We start from the raw sequence: 21,406 nt of genomic DNA, 5'->3' as shown, positions 1-21,406 counted from the left end.
GGAGATTTCCTTCATCAAGGGGAAACTCCCGTCCCCATGCACTCACTACTGGCCCAAAGCTGAGTCATCTCAGTTTAAGCTGTTATATCCGCTTTGATGGATTTGTTTCTTCAGTTTTAGTTATTCTACATGTATGGGTGTTTGTCTCCATGTGTGTCTGTGTACCACATACATGCCTCATGCCTGGAAAGGCCAGAAGAGGATGTCAAATCTCCGGGGACTGGAGTTATGTAGATTGTAGTTGCTGGGAATCAAACCCGGTCCTCTTGTAACAGCTAAACCATCTCTTCAGCCCCTGGTCATTTCTTAAGGACTCCTTTTCTATTAATACCATTTACTACAGTTATTTAAAAGCAGCTTAGCTTTTCATTCGAGAAGTCAGGTATTTAACCAAGTAGGCTTCAGAGTACTCATTAAATGCGTCAGCTCTCTCTCTCCTTCCCTTGCCATAGAGGGCAGTCAGGTAACCTAAATATAGGCAGCTTCCTGGAGCTAAATTCAAGCTGAGGGCTGGAGATGGCTTTGTGTGAACACTGTTGCATAGATACCGGCTTGTGGTGCCCAATACCTAGTCTCTGTCAGCTCTTAACTACCTATAACTGCAGCTCTGGTAATTTAGAGCATTTTGTGTGTGTGTGTGAGCACATATGCACACACACCATACATTAAAAAGTTTTAAGTTCAGGTCTGAAAGCAACAGGTTTGTAGTTGTTTTGCATTTGTGTATGTATGCACACATATATGCCACAACTTGTAGCACTGAGAAAATCGGCATATTGGTTCTGTCCTTCCACTATGTGGGTTTCAGGGATCAGACTCAGATTTTGGGCTTGGCAGCACCTCAACCACTAAAACATCTTACTGGCCCATGACACTGAGATGTTTTGAAACAGATCCATCTGCCCATGACAGCTGGCTGCCCTTATATAGGTAACAGTCTAATTGCTTTGTTTCTTATTTTACAGGGTCGACTACTCAATTTCATTTTGGCATGAGGAGATAATCCTTTGAAATATTAATTGAATATTAAATGGATTCCCTTTTGTAAATCAATGGCTCTTTTGTGCTTTTGTATTGTGAATACTCAATGGGACCAATACACACACAGCTTATGATTGTATACAAATCCTTAGCAGCACTTGAAGACAAACTGGAGTTTGTGTATATAAGCATTGTTAGTGTATGTTCATGCACAGTAATCATTAAATTACATGTATATTTGTGGAATGCTAATTTAAATGATTAAATTATAAACTTTGCTTATTTATCAGATGGGTGAAAAAAATTAAACTTTTTCACATGCAGTGCTGCTGGATGACTAGCTTTTCTTACAAAGCTCCTGGAGTTACAAGTTTCTGCTCAATATATTTGCTACTGGTGATGAAGACAACATATCACTTGTAGAGACCTATTTTTGTATAACGGTCCAAGTTTTGAACTTTATGGGTATTTTGTCAAGTACTGAAATAAAAATGACCTCACCATTTTCACCGTACCGTATTTGAACCTTCTTCATTTTTCACAAATCCACAACTTGTGGTCCTTATCATTGTGTTACTGTCTCAAGCCCGTGATCCAAAAGTGGTTTCTCTGTCCCTCCAGTAAAGACCAGTTAATGTGCCTTTGTTTTCAACACTAAGGTGGCATTAGTGTTCATGATTAGTCCATGTGTTATTACATTTAGTGTTCTTATGTCCAAAGACACTTACAGATCCAGAGCAGAAATCAGCTCTCAAAGAATATTAAATTGTATCTATGAGAGTGTAGCAAAATTCAGAAAGCCTTCTACTAAGGTAGCCAAGTTCTAATTGGAAAAGTCTCAGAGAGAATATAGTTCTCCAGAGGCTCCCTGTCAGCATAGCACTGACGAAAATGGCAATGCCATTGTTTATAACTAGAAAACAGTGTTTTACTATTAGTGGTCTTTGTGCTATATGAAGACAATCACAAAGCTGTACATTACTGGGAATTTCCACTATTCTTTCCCATATTTCAGCTAAGCCTTCCAGAAATAACAGAGGTATTCTAAAGCAACCATTGAATGGGAAAGTTGTCCATAAAAACCTTTTAAAAAACAAATATAGTTGCCAAGTCAAGACAATTCTGTAGGGAAAAAGCAGACAAGTGCTTGCCAGCTGAGCCTGCCCCACTGCTGGACAGACTGCCAACCAGCCTATGGCCTTATGCCTCTGCGTGCTCACAATAACTCAAATATAACTGAAAACATGTCAGTCTAAAACTCGTCAATAAACAGGACAGCCCTGCCAGGAAACTACCAAGCCAATCAAAGTCTAGAATAAAAGCGACAAAATATCTACACTGGCAAAAGAAAATCTGTTATGTGGAAACAGTCATCAAACTTTAATCAAGGTTAAAATCTAACACAACAAATGTAACATCTGTGAGCTAAAAGTCTAATAGCCACACAGTAAAAGGAGAGACGAGCATACTCAGAGAGGTGAGCAATATTTGTAGTTTGTCGGGAAAATACCTGATTTCTCATGGGGCATTGATAAGAGTTTATTTAGTTACCTAAATAACTAAAGGTAATAGTAAAGGGGGCCTATCTCAGGCAAATAGGATGTACGTTTCCAAATTCCCAGATCTCTTGAACTGTACTTACTAAAGCACAACTTCAAGTCCATGACTGGAGATGAGTAAAAATTTTCTCATAGAGAATTTTAATGTGAAACCTCTAACAGCAGAGATTTCGGCCTTCATTTGAAGAGTCTCCAAAGCCTCTTACAGCTGTAACATAATTAGGGTTCCTATTGCTACAAGGAAACACCATAACCAAAAAGCAAGTTGGGAGGGCAGGGGTGGGGTATTCGGCTTACACTTCTATACTACTGTTTGTAATCAAAGGAAGTCAGGACAGGAACTCAAGCAGGTCAGGAAGCTAGAGGCAGGAACTGATGCAGAGGCCATGGAAGAGTGCTGCTTACTGTCTTACTCATGTCTTGGTCAGCCTTCCTGCTTTCTTAGGACCCAGGATCATCAGCCTAGGGATGGAACCACCCACAATGGGCTGGGCCCTGTTCCATTGATGACTAACTATGAAAATGCCTTACAGCTAGATCTCATGTAGGCATTTCCTTAACTGAGGTTCCTTTTCTCTCTGATGACCATGGCATGGGTCAAGTTGTCACCTAAGACCAACCCAGTACACATACTTTAGAGAAAAAGTTTTATTTTGGAGAGGGTATTAATCTTGCTATATAGCCTAGGTTGGCCTCAAACTGAAAGTCCCCCTGCCTCAGCCCCTGAGTACTAACATTGGTGTGCAGCACCACACAGCAGAGCTGTTATGACTCTGGGCATGTCACAGAGTTAGGCCCATGGTCACAATCTTAGGTTGGCTCCTGAGCTCAGCTTCCACAGAATACGGGCAATGATACCATCTCTCATTCCTCAGTCTCAAGGCCAGAATTCACTAATCTCAAAATCATACACTTTTAAAGGCCTGGTAATTGTTTTTAGAAAAAAAAAAAAGATCCCATAAGGATTTGATTTTGGATTTTTCACAAAACTGTGACCATCTGGAACCAGTAACATACATAAGCACTCCTTAGTATTTATTATTTTTAGGAAATAAGGTCATCGAGGCAAGGTCCAAGCTTGCTGCCGTCCTCCTGGAGCAGAGCTACCTGTCAGCATGTCGGAGGACACGTCACGCCATCTGACTAGCGTTTGCTTCCACCGTTCATCCTTGACCCTCTCACATCTTTACGTACAGAAATGGCCCAACCACACAAATAACCCGTTGCCTTTGTAGCACGTGACTAGGCTTTAAAACTTCCAAAACTAGTTCCAAACTGGAATCCTCCCGTGGCAATGTGTGCTTTTGAAGTTAATTACCTGGATGCTGTATCATCATCTGAATACAGAGACTCCCCTAAACGATTTCTAACAGAAACTTGGGTTCCCTGAAATCCTATCAAAACTATTATAAACTATTTCAAATGCCATTAGGTCTGACAAAAATCACTGAGTTAATAAAACATTAAAATCATAAACTGGCTTTCAGAACCACGCACTTAAAAAAACAGCACAGTATGAAAGCTGTTTCAAAAGCTTCATTGTCTGCTGAGCTGCAGCCTGCAGTCGTCTTTCCACACTGGCTCCTCGTTCCTTTCTTCATTTTGATCGTCGTTTGTAACGGATTACTGGGTTTTCTGGGGTGTGAATCATTGTTGTATAATTCACACTGGGAAAATAGCCATTGATGAGGTCAAATTCATATAGACGAAGCATGGTGGACCAGATTGTCTTAATTTGAACATACGCAAAATTTTCTCCAATACAACGATGGCGCCCTGTTTAAAAAGAGAAAAGGCTTCATCAGTTTTAACATCTGCACTGCTTCTTACAGCCTGGAGTGATGCTCATCTTAGATGAAGGAAATGTGTAACAGTCTGAAAGGTGACACCCTGCACATATAGTGGGAATGTAAATCATGTTGAAGTCCAGGTATTTCCAGTGTCAGAGGATAGCACGGTGACTAGGATGCTGTTTTTAGAAGGTTCAAATCCTAAGACGGAATTCTAGCTTGGGAATGTGTGAGATATAGGTCCCAAGAGCACCCTAGTGTTACATCATCGTGAACCTGTCAATCAAAATTCCAGAGGCCCATTCGTGATAATGGAAGGGGACTCAATAAACCCAAAATAACATCTGTACTGAAATCAAAATCTACAAATGCAGAAGCTGACAATTCCAAAATGCACAGGGAAGCGGGGCCAGAGCAAACTTAAGCATGGATTATATTGAAGAATTAAAATTGGTTTCAAGTTTGATTATATGACTAAAGATCCAGGAACCAGTGGATCAACAAACAGATCAAAGAGATAGAACACAGAGCCCTGAAGTAAACTCATAGCTATCTGGATAGAAAAAATAAAACAATCCAATGGCTGTCTGGTTCTCAGCAAAGGTACTTAGCAAGGAAGCGCCGAGACAACTAGACATTCAAAAGTGGGTGTAGGGAGAACTGAAAAACAAAGTTCATCTCTCTGTCACATCAAACTCAAGAATTCAAAAGAAGCCCAGCTTGTCAGCGCTAAAGTCATTAACGTTTAGTAAAGAACAGGAAGCCATATGACATGAGACTAGGCCAAGGAGCATTGGGTGATCCCAGTGTGGTGGTGCATGCCTTAAATCCCAGCTCTCAGGAAGCAGAGGTAGGCTAATCTCCATAAATTAGAAGCCAGCTTGGTCTGCATTATTGAACTCCAAGCCATCTCAGTTACACAGTGAGACCCTGTCTCAGAAAACAAACAAACGAAGGAATGAAGAAGAGAGAGAAAGAAAAGATTGGGGCATTTTGTTGTAAATATTTCTTGATAAAGAAAAACCAAACTGAACATGGCTTATCACTATGCTTTAGTAACTCATTAAGCATTTAATTGTGGGAAACACATTTACAGGAGTCATTTACATTGTTCCATATTCAAGAGACATCTGGCTTAAGGACAAAAATTAGAATTAACAGTCACAAACTAGTACCTAAGAATCAAAAGAACTGACAAATTCTGATGATTTACCACATATAAGAATTATTTACACACAGATAAGTAACAAGGAGAAGGCAGAAGCAGCCACGGAGTCAAGGATTGCCAGGAACTATACAACTAGGGAAAGGCAAGGAGCCTTCCAAACCTTCAGAAAGAGCATGGCCCTGCCTACACCTTGGTTTCAGACAAGCAGCCTCCCAAACTGCAAAGTGGTACCCAGCTTATGCTGGCTACAGGAACTAATACTAAGTCAGAGAAGAAGGTGGAGAGAAGCCAAGACTGATAAGGACCATCTTTGACAGGATGTTAATAGGATCTTATTAATACTCAAAGCTGTCCAGAAATGGAAAGAGCAGCTGTGTAAGGCACAGGAGGCTGCTACCAGTTTAGCCGTGACTCCCCTCAGGCTGTTACAGAATCTCAACTGCTGAGCTAATGGCCCTTTCAGTTACTGATCTACAGGATGTTCTAAGAGTATTAATGATCTGAAATTTACCCTGAGACTTATGAAATATCCTTTTCTATTTCACAAAGATTGCATTCCACAAAAAAATGTGCAAGCATGTTCCTCAGAGGAGGACAAAGATTCTCCTCCCCTCCTCCCACCCCATCTCTCTCTGGCAAATGAATTCCAGGGTGGTTTACTAAAAGACAAATATATTATAGAAGCAAACACTTCAACCATCTCACCAGCTCCAAAGGGCACATAGGCAAACTTCTCTCCTGATGCTGGGTTATCCTGTAAGTAGCGGTCAGGATTAAAGTCCAAGCGTTCTATCCAGGAGTCTTTTAGTCTTTGATTGACAGTTGGAGAAACACACACCTGATGTCCTGGAGGGATGGTGTACCCTGCCACTGTCTGCACAGTAAGAAAGAACACATTTCATTCAAGAATCTTTCACTATATTACCAAGCACTAAGGCATCAGTCAGCATTGGTGTGAACTACACATATGTTTATAAACTGTCTTGATGGTAAACCAACTAAAATTGTCTTTACTCAGTGATTTACAAGAGGGTAAATAGTGCACTAGAAGTATATACATAAACCCTGCTAAAGGCAAAATAGAATTAAACCTTCTACAATCTGACTTCATATATATATATATATATATATATATATATATATATATATATATATATATATATATATATAATTCATATACTTTTAATACCACATTGTATTTAAAGCCAAGAAATTTACCTCCTAATTTTTTTTTTTTAACAAAGAAACAGACTTTAAAACCAATTTGGACATATGAGCTCAGGCCGTTATAACATGCCTCTCTCTCCCACACTATGGGGGAGACTTAAGAAAAGCTGTGGGCAGATACTTTACCATGGAAGCAATGTTCGGAGGTGATGTCATCAATATAGAAGAAGAGGAACTTTATGTGTGTGGTGGGGGAGTTACTTATTCACTTTACATCCCACTCACTACCCACCTCCTGGTCACCTTCCACATCCTTCCCCCATCCTCCTTCCTCTTCTCTGAGCGGGTGGAGGCCCCTGGGTATCCACCCCACCCTAGTCTTCCAGTCTTTGTGAGGCGAGGTGCATCGTCTCCCACTGAGGCCAGACAAGGAAGCCCAGTTAGAACGGATGCCACACACAGGCAACAGCTTTTGGAACAGCCCGAATTCCAGTTGTTGGGGACCCACATGAAGACCAGGCTGCACATCTGCTACATGTGTGCGAGGAGGCCTAGGTCCAGCCCGTGTATGTTTTTTGGTTAAGGGTTCAGACTCTGAGAGCCCCAAGGGTCCAGGTTAGCTGACTCTGTTGGTCTGTCTATTAGGCTTGCAGACAGGAGTCTAGCATGTCTGTCCTCTCAGAGGCACAACCCAGCAGCTGACTCAGACAGATGCAGGCAGCCACAGCCAGAGAGTAGATGGAGCTTGGGGATTTGTGGAAGAATAGGAGGAAGAATTGCAGGCCCCGAAGGGGATAGGTACCTCTAAGTTTTAAACACTATGACTGTTAACGTGAAAATGAAAAACATTTTCATGTTTAATATCTATAATTATGTAATAATTGTCATGTATTTACAATGATGATGGTTTTTACTTTTATAACTTAAAACATTCCCTCCGAAACTGAGCCCCAGAAGGGAAAATCCCACCAAGACTGAGCCCCAAAAGGGAAAATCTCGCCAAGAGTCAACCTCAGAACGGAAAATCTCGCCAAGAGACTCACCTGAGGGGTCTTGGCCATTCTCATCATGGTCATTATAGGAGGTCTCAGTCTCAGTGTTTCTTTTATGCATCTATCGAGTAAATTCAGATCCTTCAACTAAAACAAGAAAAAAGATCAAGATTATTTCTGGTTTGCCCCCAACAAAAACTCACCAGATCTCAATAGCAGGAGGCAGCCTAGGCTACACTGAGACCTTGTATCAAAACAACAACAATAACAAAAAAGATATCCACCAGAAGAGTTTGTAACATTTTAAGTATCTGAGCTGGTGACACACTTAAGAGATGAAACAAAATGCTTAAAGAGAAAGCACCTGAGAAATAAAAATGAGATGTCTACTTCAGAGCAGATTCCCAAGAGTTAGAACATAAAGCCTCATGCATGGGCTAAAACATGCAACATAAGATATGACAGAGACCCACACTCTCACCCGTGACTGACCAACACAAAAAAGGAAAAGGCTAAGATAGGGTTGTAACCGCCTAAAGGACTGTTGATAACATGCCCTCTACACCCTAGGCTCCTCAGCAAAGACTAAGAGTTCAAGAGAGTTTAAGAAATCTCTATTGCTATGTCCATGCAAGGCAGCATCTTTAATCCCAGAGGCAGGCAGGTTTCCATGAGTTTAAAACCCTACTGGTCTATACAGTGAATTCCTGGTCAGCCAAAGCAGCATACTGAGATGTCTTAAAACGATTTAAGATGTCTCTAATCATTTAGCGGCCAAGGAAATTAATAACAAGAGTTCAGTAAATACAGACGAATATGGACTTCATATAATCCTGTTTACAAAAGTCACTGAACATACAAAGTGGCACACACGTGTACAAGCACCTGCAGCCACAACAAACCCCAGGGCAAGAGATCTCATTTCCAGAGTTGCCACTGCTTTTCAATGTAGCAAGTTCAGCAAAAATAACAGAAAATTTACAGACAAGAAAATAAGAAATATCCAAGGAACAAAAGGAGGCTTAATGGAACTGTCCCTGAATTGGACATTTTTTATTCAAGCTAAAACTCCTTACAGGGCATCTAAACTTAGTGATAAGAGGAGAGAACAGAAGTCAACAGTGGCATAACAGTCAGAGGCCACTTGAAAGCATGTCGGCCACATCCATTTCCCTTGCTGGCTGCCTTTCTGTCCACCCTCCCTCTCCCCCTCCTACAATCTCAGCAGCTATCCAGTGACCTCAGGGGCCAGACCTGCAGCTCTAGAGTGTGTGGAGTGGACACCATGGAACCCACAGAAGGGAATAGGTGGCCATGACCACACCCTCCAATAAGGACAGACACTGAACTTTGAACTTCCTAGACCAATTTAAACAGACTAGTACAAGGACCTTCCAAGAACAAAAAGAGGCCTAAAGATTTAAAGTATGAAGCAATATTACAATACCTTGCTAGATAGAGAATAATTGATTATTAAAAATATAGAAATCCTGGAACTGAAAGAGATAAATAAAATTTTCAGTGGAGTAGATAAATAGCATATTTCAAATGTCATGAGAATCAATGTAAACAGAACACCCCATGGGCTGGCAGGATGGCTCAGCAGGAAAAGGCATTTGCTGCCAAGCTTGATGACCTAAGTTCAATCCCCGGAACGTACATGAAGGAGAGAACCACCTCCTGCATATTGTCTAGTTACTACCCCTGTACCATGGCACATACGTGCACACACCACACGCAATAAATAGAAAATGAAGCATAGAAATTCCTTCACCAAAAAAAACCAAAAAAACAGAACAAAACAAAACAAAAAAAAAGCTATAGATCTTTTCATAGAAAAGAAATAAATTAAGTGTTGGAAGAAATTCAAAGAGCAAAGGGAAAGAAAAGCAATGCCCTGAAGGTCGGGGTGTGTGTCTGGAGAGTGGCAATACTCCCAAACTAATCTGCACACCTCGAAGTCGGTCACATTTCAGCAGCAGAAACTGACAAGCCGGCCCTAAAATATTTATGAAATTGAAGGAACCAGAAATACTTAAAACAGTCTTGGCTAGATCAGGGCCACACTCTGACATTCCAAACCTATAAAACAGGATCATAACTAACACACAAGCTAAACAGCAGCTTGATGGAATGGGATTCAGAGTCAAGACATAAGGCCTTACGTGTATGGCCGGTAGATTTTTGACAAGACCATTCAGTGAGAAAACAATAGTCTTTAGATGGTACTGGGATAAATGGCTCTCCACATGCTAGACAAGTACAATGATCCCTCACCTCACACTCTATTTAAAATTCATCCAAAATGGATCAAACACCCCAAAGGAGGAAACTAAGGAGAGAGGGGTGAGTCTCCCCACCTTCTGAACATACACAAACACTCAGGACAGTAAAAGACAGTATATTATCAAGGGACAAGATTGGAACAGAAATTCTCCTAAGAAAACATCACAAGACACTCAGCCATCAGAGAAACACCACGCCTACTCCAGAGACCCCTTCTCATGCCTTACGGCCATAAGAGATAACAGGTGTCCATAAACCGCAGAACACAGGCCAGTACCATGAGGGACAGACGGAGTGGGTGTTTGGCAGCTCCATACATCAAACACGGAGCTGCACACATGTCTGAGACAGCAGTCCCCCTACTAGGTATGTATCCCCCAAAACTGAAAACAAATGTCACAAAATCCGGATATATACTTAGAGTGGTATTTTTATAAGATCCAAAAAGTGGACTTAATTCAAATGTATAGAAAATTGGGAAGAATGGATGGGTAACACGCAGTATGTCTACACATTATCAGTGACCCATGCTCCAATGCGGATGAAACTTCTACTGTTATGGATATTATTAAATATATTCCCCAGCCACTGGCACTCAGGAAGCCAAAACAGGGGGCACATGAGTTTGAGACCAGCCTGGTCTATATTCTAAGTTCTACACCAACCAAGAGCTATACAGTAAAACTGTCAAAAAAAAAAAAAAAAAAAAAAAGTGTCTCCTAAAGTTTCATATGGTGATGGTGAGAAGTAGCGGGCAGTCTTCAGAGACTAATAATGGGTGGTCACTAATGGCATGGCCCTCTGAAGGGACTAAGGTCCTTGGTGAAGAAGAAGGCCAAACTTGATTATTGAGGGATGGTTGGCATGTTCCAACTCAAAGATGCCCCAAGACTAGCAACAGATACATATCCTTTATTATATGTTTATAGATGAATGATTATCATTAGCAGACAAAACTGAGAAACACACACACACATAGTTATCCCAGGGATATAAAAATATCTGAATGTAGCATACCATTTTAATAAAGTATATTCCCAAAATATAATGGGAAAAGGATAGAACCAGGGCATGCTTTAAAAGTAGCTGCCGGTTATGCAGAGGTAGTTCTCTCTGCCTCTACCTATCAATCCCTAGTCCCTGCCCAACCACCATTGCCACTCCATGGGATGCAGAATTCCATTCTGGAGGCTCCACCACCTCACAAAACACGAAAGAGACCACACCTTAAAGCCAAGCTCGGAAGCAACAAGGGCCCTAAGCCGTAAGGCCTAAGCACAAAACCACCTGACCAACAAAGAGAAGCTGAAGCGTTTGGCTGTTTCTTTTATCCAAGCTTGTAGAATATTCATTCCTCAAAACCTATTTGAAGCTAGAGTGAACAGAAGCCTCGAGAAACAAACCTGCTCATAAGTTAAGGGAGGCAGATCCTCGCCACACACTGCTTTCTGTTCTAAGTAGCATTTTTCTTGAAGTGGTTTATCTCTGGCCAGGAAGAAGCCCATCCAGGCACTGGTGGTGGAGGATGTGTGCTGTCCGGCCAGCAGCAGTCCAATGAGCATCCCTGCTATCTCGTCATCTGTCAGAGGACGCCCGTCCCTGGGAATGAACCACACACTAAACATCTGAGCAGACACAGTTAATATTAAAACAGTTTCCAGACATAATTGTCACCCCTCTTAGCCAACACCAATCGGTGCTGTGGCTCTCCTCCCGGGAAAGACACCAGGAGATAGCATGACTGATTACAAGACTTTCTTCCAGTTCATTTGCAAACATCCCCCATGCCAGCTGCTGGCGTCCCGGAGTATCAGGACCCAGTGCTTTATGCTGCAACAATTCACAAGCGCCAATTTACTGTCCCGCCGCCTTTACGTTTTAACTGAAAATATCAGTAATCCACGCTGTCACACACAATTTCCTGCTTCAGCTTAGCGTGTGATCTCACAGTTCTTACTTGTATGTAGAGTCTAGTAAAGTTTGAAGAATGTCCTCAGCTGGTTCTTTTGATAGCCTCCGTTTCTGGATGGCCTTATAGAAAATATTCTTGATCTCTCGATGGGCTTTGTCCCTGCGCCTGTAATTCAAAACCAGAGAACTTTCAATAGAGTAACATTTTAGAGACCCATGTTCAAAAACAGCACCAAACATAAAACAACATTAACCCCAATGAGTGAGGTGACAAAAACTCAGAACCAGGAAAGAAAGAAGTCATGATCGCAGACAATCCTTAGGGCAAGGGTAGTGTCCTGTCACACACAGCTCACACTGTTAACACGCTAACCAGTAAGCATAACACTCCCTTACAAGCAACAGAATATGGGTTTAAGTTAGCATAAGATTCCAACTGTTTCTGCACCAACCCTCACAGCTCCTGAGTCGCTCTGATTGTCACAGGACTTGACTGTCCTCACTTCCTGCAACCACAGAGGCTTAGCAGAGAGGAAAATCCTGCAGGGTCAAAACACAAGCTCCAAGTCCCAAAGCTTTTACTTTGATCAGGGTACTCACTATTTAATAAGAACTGTGAGGCTGCCCCTTACCCTCAGTTCATGAGCAGCTACACACGACCCACATAGGGAGCGAGCAACAGCTAGAATCTAAAATAAAGCAACCTCGAGGGTGAGAAGGATGGCTCTGTAGTTCAGAGCTCATATTGCTCTTACAGGGAATGAGAGCTGAATTTCCAGAGCCCACATCTGGGAGCTCAAACAGCGAGGAGTAGATGCCTCTAGCTTCTGTGAATACTGCCACTCATGTGCATGAGTACTTCACACACACACACGCACACGCACACACACACACACACACACACACACACACACACACACACACACACACGGACTGGGGTAGGTAGACAAGAGACTAAAAATCAAATTAAGTTTTATTTAAAAAGGAAAAGAATATTCACCTCTAAAAGGCCATTCTATAGTCACACTCTATTAAAAACTGCCCTATTTCATTTACAGCTACCCCTGAACACATTGGAGAGAACACACACAGAAAGTGAGGCCGGCCGTTGAAGCGTCACAGTGTAAGAAGACAGGGAGGAGGCAAGACTTGCTTAAGTGAGTGAATAGCCAGGTGCAACTCAGTGGCAGAACAAGGATGCCCAAGGCCCTAGCAACAGGAAGTAAAAAGTACATGGGATAATTTCACTAAGTAAGTTGATTTGTGTAACAGGCAGGCTGAGTATAACACTAAGCTCCAGAATCCTGAGGTGAACCAGGGAACAGAGGAGGTAGAAATCAGAAGGATACACGTGAATGGGAAGCTAAGGGCGAGGAGCGCCAGCCCAATTCACATAGAAGCATTTGCTCTTTAGAAAGGCATGACTTCCTCTGTGGGCCTGCCCTTCCCCGTCATAGCTTCTATTTGGCAGCTTAATTAGAAGGGGTAGACATCAAAGATCAATAGTTTAATTCTCATCTCTCACCTCAACAGACATCCAGCAAAGGCACAGAGTCTCTCAGACTGCAGATACCAGGACCTGACCTACACACCAAGTCCTAAGAGCCACTGTTCTCTGCATCAGAGACGGTCCCTGTCCTTATGGAAACTACAGTGCCATTGGTAAGGAGACAAATGGACTCAAACAAAGTAAAAACATTCAAAAGAATGGTCACAATATAGGTACAAAAAAAAAAAAAAAAAAAAAAAAACAAGCCATGGGAAACTTTCAATTGAGTGCTTTGAAAAAAAATCTAAGTACAGATTAGCAACTTCTGGGAATACCAAGACTGTATTAGGCAAAATATTACAATAGACCACTGTAGCCCAACTTTAGGCTACTTGGTGGGATCTTTTCTCGTTGACCCTTCTCCACCCCTCTTCTCCCACCCTTTCAACCTCCCAACACTAGATAGGAGATTAAAAAAAAAGTTATAGGGAGAAGGGGACGATGATATTAGACGATTTCCTGCTGAATAGGGGCATTGAGTTCCTTGGGGTGAATCTGATCTTTGCTGTCAGAATATGTAATTTCTTCTGTCTCCTTTGGCACAATTATTTGACAAACTGCAAACAACACATCCAACCACGAACCAGCCAATCAGACCCTTCTATTGGGGCTCTACCTATCCTTTAAAAAGTCCCCAGAATTCCAAGCATCCCACATTGGCAGAAACCTGTAGCTGTCAAAACCACGCCCCTCTTAGAGCAGAGGCAAATCAGTCGTCGAAACAGCCCCATATCCCACCTCTGGGATTAAAACAAAAACATATAATATGTATTTCCTTCCCACTCAGACCACAAACTACCCTTAGCAATAAAATTACTTACTTTAAATGGCTCACTAAATAAAGAAAACCAGTTCTGAATTCTTGTAAAATGGAAGCTTGTGATGTGCCCAAATTAGAAAGTTCAGTGGCTGTGCGCCGCGGTCCTTATTCCTACATACCTGAAACTTGGCAGAGGCAGCCAACCCGGCAACAGCCAGGCAGCGTGGCTAAAACCTCCATCCAAGTCTGCGTAGAGCTGAGCCACCTTCTCATTGAGTTGACTTCTGATTTCCTTTCCGTGTAAGCAATGGCTCGCTGTCAAAATTATGAGCTCGGACAGAGCTTCAAACACATCTAAGGGAGCGAGAAAGATCTTTCTCAATACTATCTCCTGAAATTCTTTTAAATTTTTTTCTTGAACATATAATAAAATTGTGACGAAAAACTGAAAAGATATATAGCAGGTCCCAAAAACCAGCGGCATAAACACGGCAGTCTTGTCTGTGTGCACTATTTCCACCATTATACAGCCCAACACTGGAGTCGAGCACCAGGCAGGCCCACTGGATGGTACTTAAAAGTGGCAAGAAGCATCTAATTCTGTTCTTCAGCTCTACGGTCACATTTGGCTTTCCACTTGGAAAGCACCCTGGTCCTCTTGGTGCCCTAACGACATGCCTCATACTTTGTTCTCAGAGCTTCGTTTTAGACCTTTGGTTTGACACGGGTTGTGCTGTGTAGCACACGTGACACAATTATTTGTCATTCTAGGTGAAATCATGCCTGTAAGCCCAGCGTTCAGAGAGCAGGAGCAGGAAATCCCTAACTATGCAGTAAGGATCTTTACAAGTAAGCTCACTATAGGGTTATATTAATGTATATATTGTACACATCAGATTCTTCTGTGACTAGACAACACATCATATCAGCTCCGGGTGTTTTAAAAATAAAGTGTTTACATCTTTGACAGGAGCTGATGGCCAGCCTAGGAAGGTGGTACCTGCTGCCTGAGATTCCTACTGGCCTAGAAGCTCTGGGGACAGACATGTCAATTGTCACTCTGAAGTGCTCCATGAAGGCTGGTTTGCCGCTAACTGCACAGTTATCCCCACCTCCTCCTCAGCCGACGCGGCAGTTTTACTTACTTCTTTCTCCGCTTTCTCCCCAACTTCCAAAGTACTCCTTTGCTTCCTTTTCAATGATAGAAACGTACTGCTTAAAGTGGGCTATGTTAAGGCCGCTTTTTAACATTTTCTTTTGTTCCAAAAAGACCTCAAAGGGGAAAAAAAATAGTATACAACATTAAAAGACACTTTGATTTTATCCTGAGATACATCATGTTATCCTAACTGTATAACAAGGGAAACAATGTTCTTAAATTTGAAAATAAAAACAGTAACAGGATTTTTTTTAATGACATTAAACCACATATGGCATGCATTTGAAAGAACACACTTAAAAAAGGGTCCTCCCGCTGGGTCCTAGAAAGTAAGTCAGGAATCCCACCTCTCACCTCTAATACCCAGCACTCTTGACTCGGGGACCCACCCGCCTTCCTCTCCTGCGCACGCTTCCCCATGTCCACTATACTGTCATCTTATCCTCTCTTGTCTATGTCCCCATTCTATGTCTAAACGCCATTCATCGCTGTCACTAAGTCTAGGACAGCCTGAATAGACACTTGTCTGTCAAAACAGCTAACAAGCCCTGAGACAGGAACGTGTTAAGACTGCTAAAACGTGTTCAAGATATTAGAGATGAATCTGAGCAAAACTTTTTGATAGCTATTGCTTTTGAATGTGAAGGGAGAAAGTCTCCCTGATTACCCCCAACCCCAGAAACATTAATCTGGACCCATATTAATACTGAAGTCATACTTAGGTGGGCTGTGTCTATTATGGCCCTGACCGGAGTTCCCCAGGCATCGAGTCTGCCATCTTTGTCCCATTCACAACACCTGAATAAGATGTGAATAAACCTTGCCGACCAATATAAAACAAAACACCCCTCCTTTAAACAGCTAGCCATGGTTTCTTTTTCACCAACTGTCAGATTTCTTAAGCTAGGGAATAAATTCATTCTCCACCAAACATTGTGTAACATTACACAACTCGCTGTAACTACTATAGTGTAGGTTTCTCTTTCATCCGGGACACAATCGCCACCTACTGCATTGGGCACATCGTATGCAACTCCCTTCCCGAACACGGGTGTTGTCAGTCGGCCGTAGACGTCTTCTGCGTTCAGGTCTTCGTTTTTACTATTGAAGAGCAGCGCGGCCGCATCGCTCCCCAGAAGGTAAGTGAAGGTCTTGCCCACCATGGTGAAGCTAAACACAGGTCCATACTAAAGAGGAAAAGGCCCAGAGTCATGTTACAAAGACATGTCTTGCATCATGGGATAAGACTTTGCTGAAAGGTTGCAAATGTGCATAGAGTGTGAAGCAACCGCTTTTCATTTGCTGGCCATAGCCCACCTCCTGTCTTCATCAAGAAAGCAGAACAAATACAAAGATGTCTTTCTCGCTGCTTATCCTGAAAATACTTCCTACCATGCAGAACATCAAAGCTCTGATGTGTCCTCTCATCAAATGCCACTGTCAGCCCCAGTCCATTGCTCTCAGCATTAGATATATGGTTTTACGTATTGTTTTGTTCTATCCTGGCTATAAAGAATTCTTTAATCAATCTTTATAAGAATATGCTTTTTTTCCCCCTTTTGTTAACTACTAACTTAATGGGGCTGGTGGGATGGCCGGGTAGGTAAAAATCACTTTGCCATCAAGCCTGGTGATCTGAATTTGATCCACGAACCAAGTGGCATCAAAGAATCACTACCATTAAAGTATCTGCACAAGTAAATCAGGTATAACAACCAGTGTATGCGACTGGGGAGCCGGCTCAGTGTATGGTCCTTGCAGAGGATCCGAGTTTGGGTTCCAGAACCCACACTGGTTCCAGTGCCCCCTTCTGGCCGTAGCAAGCAACTGCATTTATGTGCACACACTATCAGAGATTTAAAACTACATCTTAAATAAAAAAAGTGTCAAGAACAGACTTAGACAGGAAGTGTGCAAAAGACCCAGCAATGTCTGGCTGAGGAGCTAAAGACAGAACATGGCTGATAAAGGATGGAGTCAGTTTCTTTAAGGACATGGTCCCAAGCTCTAATGGATGGCCCCACACCAATGCATATATAGACACTAATTGGACTCAGTGTGTTGTTTGTAGAAAATGATGTAAAGTTGAGAGGGAGATACGGGGAAAGGACCAAGGAGGAACTGGAAGAGAGAAGTGGGCGGCGACTACAATTGAAATACGTCATACACATTACGAAATTCTCCAAGAATATTTTAAACGGATATTAATGCAAAGATAAGAGTTCACTTAAAAAATCGTGGGAAGTGAAATAACTAACAAGAACTCCAAAGCCAGTCTTTGGAACAAATGGCTGATCTGATGCCAAAGTACTGTTTGCACGGGGAAGAGGCAAAGGCTGGAGCACCCACACCATCCAAGTGGAGACTGAAATCTCACAGGACGAGCAGAACCAGAGATTCAAGACACAACATTCCAAAAATACACGATTAAGGAAAGTAGGTGTTAACTCTGACTGTAACTAGTGATAATAAACTGTAAGACTGTTTTTAGAATTTGTTAGAACTACAGGTTTCCCCACATCTCAGAGACGCTATCCCAAGACAGACTGGGAAGCTAAGAGTTAACAAGACTTTTTCATCTTATGTTTTCAAATACTGCCAATAAACAGGGCGGGCACAATCTTTGTAAAACTGTCTTTTTATTTAAAGAAAAGCATTTCTCTACACTAGAATCTCTGTCTCTGGTTATTTAGAAGACTTACCTTCTCATATGCATTTTCCAGGAACTCAATGGGACTTTTCCCAAACGCTATCGCATGGCCGAGGAATGGAATTGGAGAATAAATATATGGTGGGCTTTTCTGCAAAAGAAGAATGAAACAGTTAGCTTTCATGCTGTTAAAAGGAAAGTTTCATTTACTATCCAGCTTGAGAATAATTTAAAAACAAAAACAAAACAACAACAACAAAAACCCACACAGTATATTTAAAGAAGGAATAGCTCAAAAGAACAAACTGAAAATAGAAATGACTAGACATGAAAGTACCACAGTTTTAAACATTGGGAACTATGGACAATATCCAACAGTACTGGAACCTTTCTAGCCATTAGTGGAGCAAACAAACAGGAGAGTTGTTAGAGTTCTGTGGTTTCCGAAGTCTACTACCGTTCCCTTCAATCCCAGAGTCTTGCCTAATATTTTCTAGAACAGAAAAACAGTAACTCAAAAAAAGAAAAGTGTTTCTCGAATTTACAGGGCAAAGTTAATATGCCATGCCTCTCTGATGCGAATTGCTGGATCCACCAGGATTAATGAGAACGAACGCTCTTCAGCAAGAATTCTGTAAAGTCTTACAGGGGCTTTAGAAGCCACAAAATGAGACCCAAACATCATCTTTTAAAATCTTGTATCTAATAAAAAGAAGTAGTAACTGCCTAGCAATCACTTGGGTTCGAAGATTATTTTTAAAGCAACTTGGTTGGAACTTAATTCAGGTACGGTGCAGTTAAGTTTTTGCACTACACTGTCGGTTTCCAAGGAACGGTTTTCAAAGCTACCGGATGTTGATTACAAGGGTATTCATCAAATATATTTGGGAGGCTTGAAAGTAATGGTTTGGTTGTAGCGCTAAGCTAGAGAAACTGGTATTTTAACAGTATTACAGGAAAGCGCTTACCACACTCTTTTAAGTCACTAATGAACTGTCTGCAATCTCTCTGACACTGATATTAATCATCATTATGCCCAATAGACCACAGTATACTAAACACACAAGGCAGCATCGAGAGTGGTGGCCACCGGAGGACGCAGCTGTCCTTAACTTGTCATCAAGGCCCTCACAAAGAGCCCAAACACCTCTGACAACCAATAGCACAAGTCAGTACAATGCTCTGCACTTAAAGCCACGAGCAAGGCCATCTGACTAGGCCAATCCATCCAGTAAGGCACTGACTACAAACGCTGTAAAGCACGATCCTAGCCAGAAGTTCAAAGTCGTTGTCACAGCAGAAACTGCGACGGCCAGCACAGCCCCCGAGTTCGGATTCCAGCAACCAGACCAGAAAGATCACCGGAACAGCAAAGATCAGGATGACCTGCAGCACTGGCGTCTGCAGCTGCCACCCCAGCTCCCCACGCGCCCGCCACCGCTAAGTGTCCCCGAGCCCGCCCGCTCAGCCGGGACACAGACCAAGGACCCCTGGGGTGCACGTACCGCTCCAGCGGGCAGCTGGACCATGTGGCCCACTGCGAGGCGGAACAGGTAGACCAGGCTGAGTGTGAAGGCGCAGGCGATGAGCAGCGTGGAAAGCAGGTTGCCCCCTGTCATCTGCTCCATCGCCTGCCCGAGCACCGAGCCGCCTGACTGCAACAAGCCCAGCAGTACCATCCCGACCGATCCGCCGGTAAGCTGGAGGCCGAGGTCGCAGCCGCTTCTCGGGAAAGATGGAGCAAGAGAAGCCGGCAGGTGGGCGTCGGGAGGCGGCCCCGGCCACGGGGTGTCGACTGGCCCGGACCCCTCCCACAGCCACAGCCTGCCCGCGCGCCACCAGGACGTCACAGACGGGGCGGGGCCGATAGCTGGCCACGCCCCCCGGCTGGGTGCTGGAGATCCTTGCGCCACCGAGGGGACCAGAGGAAGCGGGATCTACAGTGGCACTGGGACACGGCGAAGAAGGCGATGTCTCTAAAAATGACCACGCCCTGAGAACCACAGACCACGAGGGCCCCCGCGTGCCTGAAGAGCACGGCCCCGGGAGCAGGCACGGGCGGGCCTGGCGGAGGGATCTCAGGACCAGCGTGGTGGCGGACAGCGGCAGAGGGGAAGGCGCTCTGTGATTGCACCGCGCGCTGCTGAGGTGATCTCGGCCTATGTGGCGTCAGCAGAGCTGGCGGCCCGGGCACCGCCCCCTCTGTGGGACGCGGGCCTCTGCCGATCTTCTGAAGAGGTGTCCCCTCCCAAGCATTCTGTGAGACCAGCCCTTCCTGAGCCCTGCGACAAGAATTGGGTGGAAAATACCATGAGGCAGATGCAAACTGCCCAGTTACAATCTGTTTGACAGGTTGTTCGTGTAGGGTCACATTGTTAGCAAGTGATAGTTGTTTTAGTGTGCTGTTGTACCAAAACAACCCTTCCAAAATATTTACAAGGCCATAAGTAAACTGAGGCAGATGTCCCCAAACCCCTGTTCTGATAGTTTGCTTGCTGGATCTGAATCAGGAGTTACCCTGATCTCACTCCTGTGGCTTCAAATAAAGCATCTCTGGTGTTATGCTTCCAAACTAACCGACCTTCCAGATCTTTAATATGAAGTCCTGACCAGTTACATTCATTTATTCAACCAGGGTTAAGAGCCAGGTTCTTTGGCTAATCCTGGAGATGATAGTGCTGTAACTGGTAAAACTCCAAGGACCTCCAGGAATGAGTGAGACCGTCCAGCCGTCATCTAGAGAATTCTACATAGCTCCGTTTTTATCATAGTCAGCAAAGCCCACTACTAAATCATTACCTGTTCCCACGGATGACTGCGACCTGCCTATTGAGAAAGTGACTAGTAGGAAGTCTATGTAGTACCCATGTAAGACCGACACCACTGTATACCAGTATCCTGCCTCATATCAGCCACTAAATCTTGTAACACTCCATTTTTATTGCCGATGCTGTAGGTAAGAGCTTCATTTCTGGTGGGAGTAACTGCAACAGGAACTTTGGTCATTCATTTCTAAGCCTGTTATGTGTGCTACTTGTCTTGATTTACTGGAGTGACTTCAGGCTATTGTTAAACCTGAAAATCACTAGGAGAGAGATCAGTTTCACAATGATCCAATTACAGAAAGCTTTATTTAATACTGTCCAGGAAGATGGACACTGGCCAGGTCCATACCCATGATTTCCAGAGAATGACCTTAAGCTGTACTGTACAGGTATCTGTAAAGGCCAAACCCACAAAGCTATGGTACATCCCGCCTTAACCCAATGGGGACAAGAATACATCCTGACTACTTCCAGGCACTGTATCTCCTGCCTATGTATCATCAAGTACATCCTGTGCAGTTGATATAACCAATCTTGTTTATTGAAGTGAAAATACATGAACAACAGACTCCAGAATTCCAGGATGTCATCTGTCCTTGGGCACATGGG

General features: G+C 43.1%; 2 protein-coding genes across 8 annotated transcripts in view; one reads left to right on the top strand and one right to left on the bottom strand.

Annotated features, from left to right (window-relative positions):
* Positions 1–1,482, top strand: part of AKAP9 (A-kinase anchoring protein 9) — a 137,072-nt gene extending 135,590 nt beyond the window's left edge. For all 7 annotated transcript variants that reach the window (XM_080936102.1, XM_080936101.1, XM_080936100.1 and 4 more), the window contains one exon: positions 966–1,482. In XM_080936102.1, the coding sequence (XP_080792228.1) occupies positions 966–1,003 (38 nt within the window). In that variant the 3' untranslated portion in view covers positions 1,004–1,482. The remainder of the gene's footprint in view (positions 1–965) is intronic.
* A 2,072-nt stretch (positions 1,483–3,554) lies between these two features.
* CYP51A1 (cytochrome P450 family 51 subfamily A member 1) lies at positions 3,555–19,801 on the bottom strand. Its single transcript, XM_080936232.1, has 10 exons — positions 19,478–19,801; positions 18,025–18,123; positions 16,333–16,509; positions 15,309–15,435; positions 14,343–14,517; positions 11,901–12,020; positions 11,347–11,542; positions 7,709–7,804; positions 6,204–6,372; positions 3,555–4,316 (listed from the first exon to the last, which is right to left on the bottom strand). Exons 1-10 carry the CDS (start codon positions 19,649–19,651, stop codon positions 4,138–4,140), a joined length of 1,512 nt encoding a protein of 503 aa, XP_080792358.1. The 5' UTR covers positions 19,652–19,801; the 3' UTR covers positions 3,555–4,137.
* Between the last annotated feature and the right edge of the window lie 1,605 nt (positions 19,802–21,406).

This window comes from Micromys minutus (genome assembly GCF_963924665.1).
Source record: "Micromys minutus genome assembly, chromosome: 23".
Classification (NCBI taxonomy): domain Eukaryota; kingdom Metazoa; phylum Chordata; class Mammalia; order Rodentia; family Muridae; genus Micromys; species Micromys minutus.
Note: the sequence above shows the minus strand (reverse complement) of the source record. Positions and strands in the feature narration are given on the sequence as shown.

Coding starts and splice junctions, on each gene's coding strand:
- CYP51A1 (XM_080936232.1), bottom strand. CDS start 19,651: ATGGTACTGCTGGGCTTGTTGCAGTCAGGCGGCTCGGTGCTCGGGCAG. Junction 18,124..19,477: donor TCCAGCTGCCCGCTGGAGCG/GTACGTGCACCC, acceptor CTTCTTTTGCAG/AAAAGCCCACCATATATTTA. Junction 16,510..18,024: donor TGGAAAATGCATATGAGAAG/GTAAGTCTTCTA, acceptor TTTCCTCTTTAG/TATGGACCTGTGTTTAGCTT.